The following is a 10,979-nucleotide window of genomic DNA, read 5'->3' as shown; positions in this document are numbered from 1 at the left end:
AGCATACAGATGCAGGAATGTAGCCATATTATGTATAGCATACTCAGTATACTCGTATAGTGTACTCACTTATTATGTGTAGCGCCGTCCTTAGTTATATAGTTTCACCTTTTTTTATGTATAACACCCTCCCTTATTACGTATCATCCTCTCTAGCTCTAAGGGGTCACAGTTGGGGGATCATACTGTGTTGGGGTCACTATACTTTGCCCTGGGAGTTGAGGTGGGGTACAGGAGGGACATTATACTGCGCATGTGGAGGAATTCACCAGGGGTATACTGTGTTTGGGGGACACTTTTGTTGGCACGACACTTTAAGGGGCAATGAAAGAGGGATCTAGGACTACAGCAGGGGGGAAATTACTATGTAACGGATGGAAAGTTGTGAGATCTGCTCTTGTGTGACCACGACAATTATTTCCATTTTTTTTTTGGGGGGGGGGGGGCCCAATTAGAACTTCTGCTATGGGGCCCCATGATTCCTATGTACGCCCCTGGGTGGGGCCCTTCATCGATCACCCATTTATCTTGTAGATAATGTCTTTTGTGAGATAACCCCTTTATGATTGGTAGGGTTGAGCGAGTATGTTCTGTCCTGAGTATGCTCGGGCCGAGCTCCGATTAGTTACAGCTGCTCGATGTTATGTTTGAATCGCTCCCGTGTGCATGATTTGCGACTGTTTGACAGTTTTATTACATGGGAGGAATGTCTATTTCTTACACATTCCTCACATGTAATAAAGCTGTCAAACAGTTGCAAATCATGCACACGGGAGCGATTCAACCATATCACCGAGCAGCTATAAATACTTGGAGCTCGGCCCCCAGCATACTCGCCGAAAGGGTTAACAGAATATACTCGCTCAACACTAATGATTGGTCATTCAGGAGCCTGGGAAAGCTGGGTGACAACCCCTGTGTGAGCTGTGATGTAAACCACAGTGGTTGTCACTTAGGCCTCATTCACACATCAGTTTCTTTGGTCAGGATTTGTGAGCCAAAACCAGAGTGTCTCCAAAACACACAACAGGTGTCAATATATCAATTATAGTTTTTCTCTATAGGTTCTTCTGGCTTTGGCTTACACTGATGGAAACCACCGACCAAATACTGACGTGTGAATAAAGACTTAGAAATGGAGGCACCATTGCCTAAAGCTGGAGACCACAGACCTCCTTCCTGGAGATGGGGGGTTTGTGCCTTCTGCTCTTTCCCTCAGGACACGATGCCCTTTAGGTCACGGATGTCGTGGGTCGTGACTTTCCACGCTACTGCACACTATACAGTATGTGCTATAGAGTCAGGAGACATGTGACAGTGCCGGAGATCACAGTCAGGCTTTTCCCCAGTTTCAGCCTCTTGCATCATGAACCTCTATTCTGTGTACAGAAGTGACGTCACATGGCACACACTGATCGCCTGCAGTCACATGGCACACACTGACCGCCTGCAGCCCGGCACCTGCCGCGATCGTCCTTGCCGGCACAAGTCACCTCTACACTCAGCCTGGTGGCCTTCAGCAGTCAATGGAATAGTGACACTTGCGCTGACACAAGCCGCGCCCCCGTGACCTGATTGGCCAGTGTCAGGCTTCTCGTCCGTAAAAGGACATAGTGACCATATAAGGCAGCGGCGCCTCCTCCGTTACACGCTGCGGGGTGACCTCTGTGTGTAAATCACTGATCGCTGCACTGAGCTCTGCTGATCGGACCTGGGAGCAGGAAGCATGGTGATCGGAACCGGGAGCCACACAGCCGGGCTCTCCCCCACTGCTGCCCCGCACAACTCAGGGGAAGCCATGGAAAGCCCGCACCAAGGTGAGAAGGAGACACCTGAGTGGGACAAGTGCTGGCTGTCAGTAGTGTCTCCCCAGCCTTATCTGTGTCTATGTATTATATGTCATCAGTAACCAGAGATCGCCCAATCTAGCATGTATCATCATGTCTTATACGATCAGATCGTTACAATATCGCATGAGGTGATGAATCTGGGGACACAAGGTCAGTATATAGGTGCTGGGCTAGAATGTTGTGCTCGCTTAACACGTGGATGTGTGGACAAACTTCCAAGGTCACCTTTCCTGTGCTGTGGCCATTACTACAGCCAGAAGTGGAGGGGTAGTGGCCATCTCTGCTCATACACAGCAGGACTACTGGGGGATCTGGTATCTGGACCAGTCCTGGCCATACACAGGAGGACTACTGGGGGATCTGGTATCAGGACCAGTACTAGCCATACACAGCAGGACTACTGGGGGATCTGGTATCAGGACCAGTCCTGGCCATACACAGCAGGACTACTGGGGGATCTGGTATCAGGACCAGTCCTGGCCATACACAGCAGGACTACTGGGGGATCTGGTATCAGGACCAGTACTAGCCATACACAGCAGGACTACTGGGGGATCTGGTATCAGGACCAGTCCTGGCCATACACAGCAGGACTACTGGGGGATCTGTCATCTGGACCAGTACTGGACATACACAGCAGGACTACTGGGGGATCTGGTATCTGGACCAGTACTGGACATACACAGCAGGACTACTGGGGGATCTGTCATCTGGACCAGTACTGGACATACACAGCAGGGCTACTGGGGGATCTGGTATCTGGACCAGTACTAGTCATACACAGCAGGACTACTGGGGGATCTGGTATCTGGTCCAGTACTGGCCATACACAGCAGGACTACTGGGGGATCTGGTATCTGGACCAGTCCTGGCCATACACAGCAGGACTACTGGGGGATCTGTCATCTGGACCAGTACTGGCCATACACAGTGTAGTCAGGAAAGTTGGATAAGACAAGTGATAAAGAAGAGAAAACTTTGTATAGAAGTTGTGATTCCAGTACAACCTGTGGGCAGTTGTTACTATAGATGGAGCATTGTTACCATTATTATACAGAAGAGCTATGTATATTAGAGCCACTTGTGGATTAGATTTACTTTACCAAAGTGAAATGTAAATGTAGTATCCGGCGACCATGATTTATTACTATTTATTAGCAATGTGCCAACATATTCTGCAGCGCAGTACACACAGTGCACTCCATCTGCATAAACAATGAAGGATGATCCAGCTGTTTCCTGTATTAAAATATATCAAAAACTTCATGGATTTAACATAGTCTGAACGCGTAGGAAAGAACAAATTGCATATTGCTTGGATGTACCGATATAGATTATTTTTATCAAAGTATTCTATGATAAAAATTCTTTGAATTCGTGGAATAAAGTTTTTGATGCATTTTAATACAAAAACCTCTGGATAATCCTCCATTCATTATTAAGTCTTTGGCCGAATCGAGCACGGGTGGCGTTTACGTGCCAAATCTACTTAGAAGCCTCAAAGTGGGTGAGCTGGACTACGTCTGCCCACTGCCATCTGCTCCTGTTACTAGTGGGCCGGTGTCTAAAGCACCCAGACACAGAAGCTGGGGGGGGGGGCAATTTCCTAGCAAGTCACTTAGCCCAGGACCAGGGGTGGACTTACATCTTGGGTCCCTGTGCAGCTGCACAGATTGCACCAATGGAAAGGGGGGCCGCTCTTACCTCCAAAGCAAGTGGAATTGTGCATTATGATGAGTTATTAGACTGCAAAGGGCTTATATGTTGTTCTTACACAGGGGCCTCTTCTGTCTGTGTCCGCTCCTGCATAGGACACCTTACCTATTCAGATATCCACCACAAATGAGGAGTGGAACATTTTGCAAGTTACATTAATTGACCTCTATGTACATATAGTCATGGCCAAAAGTGTTGGCACCCTTGAAATTATTCCAGAAAATGAAGTATTTCTCCCAGAAAATTATTGCAATTGCACATGTTTTGTTATACACATGTTTATTTCCTTTTTGTGTATTGGGACAACACAAAAAAGAGAAAAAAAGGCAAGTTGGACATAATTTCACACACAACCACAAAATGGGCAGGACAAATTGTTGGCACCTTTCCAAAATTGTGGGTAAACAACTTTGTTTCAAGCATGTGATGCTTGTTCAAACTAATCTGTGGCAAGTAATAGGTGTGGCCAATATGAAAATCACACCTGAAACCAGATGAAAAGGGGAGACGTTGACAAGATCTTTGCATTGTGTGTCTTTGTGTGCTACACTAAGCATGGAGAAGAGAACTGTCTGAGGACTTGAGAACTAAAATTGTTGAAAAATATCAACAATCTCAAGGTTACAAGTCCATCTTCATAGATCTTGATGTTCCTTTGTCCACGGTGCGCAACATAATCAAGAAGTTTACAACCCATGGCACTGTAGCTAATCTCCCTGGACATGGATGGCAGAGAAAAACTGTTGAAAGATTGCAACGCATGATAGTCTGGATGGTGGATAAGCAGCCCCAATCAAGTTCCAAAGAAATTCAAGCTGTCCTGCAGGCTCAGGGTACCTATCCGTCTACTTTTGAATGAAATGAAACGCTATGGCAAGAGACCCAGGAGGACCCAACTGCTGACAGACATAAAAAACTAAACTGCAGTTTGCCAAAATGTATATAAGTCAGAATCCTTCTAGGAAAGCATCTTGGCAGGTGAGACCAAGATAGAGCTTTTTGGTAAAGCATATCATTCTACGGTTTACCGATTAACGTAATGAGGCCTACAAACAAAAAAAACACAGTACCTACAGTCAAATATGGTGGAGGTTCAAAAATACTTTAGGGTTACTTCGCTGCCTCTGGCACTGGGTGCCATTACTGTGTGTAAAGCTTCATGAAATCCGAAGATTACCAAAGGATTTTGGGTTGCAATGTAGTGCCCAGGGTCAGAAAGCTGGGTTTGCGTCCTAGGTCATGGCTCTTCCAGCAGGACAATGACCCCAAACATACTTCAAGAAGCACCCAAAAATGAAAGGAAACAAAGCGCTGGAGAGTTGTGATGTGGCAGCAATGAGTCCGGATCTAAATCTCATTGAACACCTGTGGAGAGATCTTAAATTTGCTGTGGGGGAGAAGGCACTCTTCAAATGTGAGAGACCTGGAGCAGTTTGCAAGAGAAGATTGGTCCAAAATTCCAGTTGAGAGGTGTAAGAAGCTTGTTGATGGTTATAGGAAGCGATTGATTGCAGATATTTATTCCAAAGGGTGTGCAACCAAATGTTAAGTTGAGGGTGGCAACAATTTTGTCTGGCCCATTTTTTGTATTTTTTTTGTGTGAAATTTTGTCCAATTTGCCTTTCTTTCTTTGTTTTTTTTTTATATTGTTCCAATACACACAAAGGAAATAAACGTCTATAACAAAACCTGTGTAATTGCAATAATTTTCTGGGAGAAATACTTCATTTTCTGGAACAATTTCAAGGCTGCCAACACTTTCGGCCGACACTGTATCTGATATTTATGGACTGTTTTCTTACATGGATCACATCCCTGTTTCCTGATGACCATTACAAAGTTTTGACAACGTTTTTAAAGGGGTGTTCCCTGCTTCAACAGTTATTGTCAGTTGGGCAAGGGTGGGGAAATAAAAAAATAAAATAAAAAAAAAAGCCTTACTCTCACGTCCTGAGCTAGTACTGATCCTCTGCACTGAGTACTCTATCCCCCGGTTAACATCCAGAGGTCATGTAACCACTGCAGCCAATCAACAGCTATTGTTCAACTGTAACCTTCACATTCCATACAAGTTGATAAAGCTCGGAAGTGACTATAGGACTTTATTTTTTTATTTTAGCACTGGAGTGGTGTTACTAATATAAATTCCCTGCTTAGGCCACGGCCCCACTATCAGTATTTGGTCAGTTTTTTTTCTCAAGAGTAGGAGCCCAAACCAGGAGTGGGTGATAAATGCAGAATTGGTGACTTGTTTCTATTATACCTTTTCTCTGATTGTTTCTCACCTGGTTTTGGCTCCCACTCTTGAGAAAAAATACTGACTGAATACTGATAGTGGGGCCGTGGCCTCATGGTAATATACTTACCAGCCGCTGTCTTCTGCTCTCAGCGCCATTCCCATCGTCTTTTGTTGTGTGTGACCTGTCGGATTGCTCCAGTGTTTGCTGGATGAGCCGGAGGTCACTTTTCACTGTAAGTCTATGAGAGCCAGAACGAGGCTCTCATAGACTTATGCCACGGCTCCACTATCAGTATTCGGTCTGTATTTTTTCTCAGGAGTGGGAGCCAAAACCAGGAGTGGGTGATAAATGCAGAATTGGTGACTCGTTTCTATTATACCTTTTCTCTGATTGTTCCCCACCTGGTTTTGGCTCCCACTACTGAGAAAAAATACTGATCAAATATTGACCAAATACTGATAGTGGGGCCGTGGCCTTACATTGAGAGTTTGTGATTGTTACCTCTGACTTCTAGGAGCAACATTGATTAGTGATTCCACTCCAGCTGTAAAATAAAATAAAAAATGCTTGAATGGTACTTTAAATTATCCCACCCTGCCCCGTTGACAATGGCTTTGCAAGCAAGGGACAGCCCCTTAAACACTAAAGGTGAAGTTTGATAGTATGTTAAAAAAAAAAAAAAAAAAAAACAACTGCTGATAAATCTGCAAAAATTCACAGATTTTTCAGAGTTATGACATCTATAAAGAAATTTCACATAAGAAAATCTGCTACAACTAATATCGGGGATGCAAAAAATCTGTGCTTGAGTATTGGGATAACATGGAGAAATCCTACGTAGTAGAAATGAAACTATGCAGTGTGTGGCCATGTGTGAATCCTCCTGAATGTGGCCATCTGACAGCGTGCTATATACCAGGGAACGGTCTGCGCCTGCAGAATACTTTGCTGAAGGGTCCTAATAAGAGCAGGTTAATACATTACAAATATTTACCCCCAGGGGATGAAATTTCAGACTGTAGCAATTATTTTCTGCTTGCATTAATCGTGGAGTATTTTCTCTGCAGAGGACATTTTTGGATGACCTCCAGTTACATGTGTAACATTTTTATAGGTTACTTTAAAAAAAAAAAAAAAATCTGATTTTTTTTTTTTTTTTTTTGCTATGGACAACACTGCACCTTATTTATTACATTAAGGGTATGGGCGCACAAAGATTTTTAGAGGTGTTAAAAATGACGAGTTCTCTAGTGAAAGCTGCTTCAGGAAACCCTCATTGTTTGGGGAGTTTTTGAAGGAGTTTTTAATTCTCTAAAACTATTTTGAAGCGTTTTAATTTTTTTTTTTTTTTTTTTGCAGCCTTTTGATTGTACAGGGCAGAAAATCAGCACAAAAGACTGTTCCCTTATTGTAATACCTAAGTAGACCAAGAAGACAGAATGTGCAGGATTAACAGACTTGAAGTAGTTTAGTGAAAATATGTATACCTGCACCAATTTTATGTGGCTTTGCTGCTTTAGCTGAAAGGCAATATATATATATATATATATATATATACATACACATACACATACACATACACATACACATACACACACACACACACACACACACACACACACACACACACACACACACACACACACACACACACACACACACACACACGGCATCAATGTTTTTTTAGAGGGAATTTTACTTCTTGGTCCCCAAGTGATCCTGAGATAAGTGGACCTGTTACCAGCATAGAATAAATATTGTTTTCATAACTTATTATTAATAATACACTCATGTTCTACTATGTATTATATTTCTAGATATTACCAAAGTGTTGGAAGGAAAAGCACCCAAAGGTGTAACCCCGACAGGGGACCCACACAGTCCCCAGGATCTGTATAATGTGACTATTCAGCTGCCGGGAGGAGACTGTATTGAAATACAGGTAAGAGACATTGTGTAGATTTGTGCACATTTTTATCTTCTGACGTATCATAGAAACATGAGAGAAGGGTATTTCTGAGACTCAGTCTGATCAGAGCTCAGATTTTCGTTGCCTACAAGCTGTGCTATACCTTCACCTTCACTCACCGGGGGAAAGATTAAGACTGTGGAGGCCAATGCACCCAACTGTATGACAACTCCTTCATGTGCCCCCAGTTTCATACAGAGACTATATAGAGGGGCTTTTTATGTCCAATCCATATAAAATTGTAAAATGCTCCATCAGATTCCATAGGGTCACAGCTAGTGGCAACCAGCTTTATTATCTTCAAACATAGCAAAGCAAGTACTTCACATTACGACAATTAATTCAGGGCCGCCTGACCACTAGCTACACATTACATATAACATCTCTCATTATAAGGGTCTTTCACACGTCAGTATCTCAGGTGCATGTAGTGACCGTTTCCACACGTACTGGTGACCCAAATGAATGGGTCTGTGCACATATCGGTCTGTTTTACGGACTGTGTATCCGTGGGCAACACACGCTGACATGTCCGCTTTTTCTGCGCTGCACGGGCTGCAAATTTTCCCACACTGATGACACACAGTTGACATTCGTGTGTCATCTGTGTGACACTTACCGGCGCCTGGAAACCAGTATAAGTTAGTGCTCTTACCAAGCACCGGTTTTGAGCGCTGCCCTCATTATGGTTCCCTGCCGGTGCTGCAATTAGCACCAGCAGGGGACCATAATGAGAGTATTAGTCTGCTCCTGCTGTCTCCAACTGTGAAAATAAGAATAAAATAAAAAATCCATATACTCACCTGTCCTAAGTGTCTCCCCTGTAATCCATGCGACCACTCATGTCGGGAAGAATGACTCCTGCAGCGAGCGAGCCCCGGACCTCTGCTGAGCTCAGTGAGTGGTGTCCTGTCACTCACTGAGCGCAGCTTCAGGGCTTGCTCACTGCAGGAGTCGTTCTCCCCGGCTCCTCTGCTGATCAGTCGCATGGATTACAGCGGAGACACTTAGGACAGGTGAGTATAAGGATTTTTTTTATTTTACTCTTATTTTTACAGTTGGAGACAGCAGGAGCAGACTAGTACTGTCATCATGGTCCCCTGCTGGTGCTGATCGAAGTGCCAGCAGGGGACAATGATGAGAGCACCCCACGCTTGGGAACAGCGCTAACTGTACGCTGATTCCCAGGCGCCAGTACGTGCACACAGACACAGATATCTCCGGTATGGGTTTTTCCACTACTGGAAATATCCAGATGTGTGAAATACAGCTAAGAGTCACTCTTGTGAGCACAATATAATTTTATAAAAATCTGTTACCTTTAAGGTTCACTACACAGCCCAAACCCTGGCCTGCCCTGGTCAGAGTGGCGTCTTCTCTTTTCTTTCACTCCATCAAAATATATGACACCTACATGGAATGAACACGCCACTCCCGCAGCTGCTCTGCTACACTTTGTACATATAAAACCTGGTTTGATTGTTGCAATTATGGGTAATTTCAATTTTTTATTACTTCAGTTTATGATCATTCCATTACCGTCCATTGTACAAAATGAATACTATGTATCTTTTACATTGATCATACTAGTAGAAAAACGGGTTCTTGTTTTTTTTTTTTTTTTCCAGTCTCTCTGAACTCAATGAATGAATGGAGTTTTTGTCCATAACAATTAGACGAGATACATCTGTCTATACACATTACATGGACAGTATTAGCCCACATCTCTTAATTATTGAATACAGGTTTTGTATTCAGTCTGATTGTCACAGGTCTATAAAACTAATGGACGAATATCGGGAGAACGTTACCTGCCGGACTGCATTGTGCCTTCTGTAAAGTTTGGTGGAGGAAGGATGACGTTCGTTATAGGGTTGTTTTTCAGGGATTGTCCTAGGTCACTTGGCTCTAGTGAAGGGAAATCTTAATGCTTCATCAAGCCATTTTGGAGAATGTTATGCGTCAAACTTTGTGAGACCAGTTTAGGGCAGGCCCTCTTCTGTTCCAGCATGACTGTACCTCAGTGCACAAAGCAAGGTCCATAAGGGCATGGTCGGATGAATTTGGTATGGAAGAACTTGATTGGCCTATATGCAACCCAAATAAACACCTTTGAGATGAACTAGAACAGTGATTGTCTGACATCACAGATGTTTTTCTTGATGAATAGGCAAAAAATCCCACAAACACTCCAAACTCCATCATTTCTGAGCTCATTGGTATGTAGAAAGGAATTCTATGCCATACTTTATGTGCACAGGTATCATCGAAAGAACTGGTGCAGGAGATTATCCAGGTATTGATGGAACATGAAGATTCCTGCCATAGAACTTGCTTTTCATTGCAATTTGATGGGAATGTTCTGGACAACTTTTCAGAGCTTAAGTCTGTGGAGGGACTGAAAGAAGGCTCTGTTTTAAAAGTAGTGGAAGGTAAGTGTCTGTGTCTTATATATTCAGTATATATACATCTCACATGGAGCAGAGGATCTCATGACATTAATTATAATACTTCAAATGTCTTCTTTCTTAGAACCATATACCATCAGAGAGGCACGAATTCACATTCGCCATTTCAGGGACTTGTTGAAAAGCTTGGACTTCACTGATGCCTACAATGGAATAGACTGCAGCTCACTGTCCTTCCTCAGCAACATTTCAGAAGGTGACGTTGGAGGTACCAATAATTTGATTTTAAGATTTTTTTAATAAAGTTTTCCTGTTTCACCCTAGCTTTATCTATTCCCAACAAATCTGTTCTCCCTAATTTAGATTCGTCCAGTTCTGAAAACAATGGAAAGAAGAAGAAGCGTTCAACTGCAGAACAAGGGCTGGAAGCCATAGACTGTTCTCCACCAGAATTTATTCTTCCAGGAAGTATAGAGCGTCCTTTACAAGCTCTTCAACCTGTCAGCTTCGACATCAAGGTAACTTCTTTCCTACTGTTCTGTGGCTTTCCACTGTCAGCGTGGCATAAACTGACTGTTGTCACAGTTTGGAGCATTATGCCAGAGATGCTTCTTAACATCACTTTTGGTCATAATTAATTTTGCCATATTATATATGAAAGGGGTTTTCACATTAGTCATTTGTGGCATATCCAAAGGAAATTATAAAAATGTTGAAGCACTTGGATACCCATGACCCTAAGAACAGGGGTGCATGGTCACCTATTGCCCTTCATCAGGCCTTTCAAGGGATGGAC

At 43.3% G+C, this 10,979-nt stretch overlaps 1 protein-coding gene across 1 annotated transcript in view; it reads left to right on the top strand.

Moving 5' to 3' along the window:
- The first annotated feature begins 1,633 nt into the window (after nt 1-1,633).
- The window catches only part of LOC141258089 (clustered mitochondria protein homolog), a 45,306-nt gene continuing 35,960 nt past the window's right edge, over nt 1,634-10,979 (top strand). Inside the window, exons 1-5 of the mRNA XM_073673100.1 lie at nt 1,634-1,817; nt 7,624-7,748; nt 10,036-10,207; nt 10,308-10,451; nt 10,547-10,701. Of these exons, the coding sequence (XP_073529201.1) occupies nt 1,727-1,817; nt 7,624-7,748; nt 10,036-10,207; nt 10,308-10,451; nt 10,547-10,701 (687 nt within the window). The 5' untranslated portion in view covers nt 1,634-1,726. The remainder of the gene's footprint in view (nt 1,818-7,623; nt 7,749-10,035; nt 10,208-10,307; nt 10,452-10,546; nt 10,702-10,979) is intronic.

Source organism: Phyllobates terribilis, unplaced genomic scaffold (assembly GCF_046119375.1).
Source record: "Phyllobates terribilis strain yellow unplaced genomic scaffold, ASM4611937v1 Scaffold_1__5_contigs__length_1240528914, whole genome shotgun sequence".
Classification (NCBI taxonomy): Eukaryota; Metazoa; Chordata; class Amphibia; order Anura; family Dendrobatidae; genus Phyllobates; species Phyllobates terribilis.
This window is presented reverse-complemented; position numbering and strand designations above follow the sequence as displayed.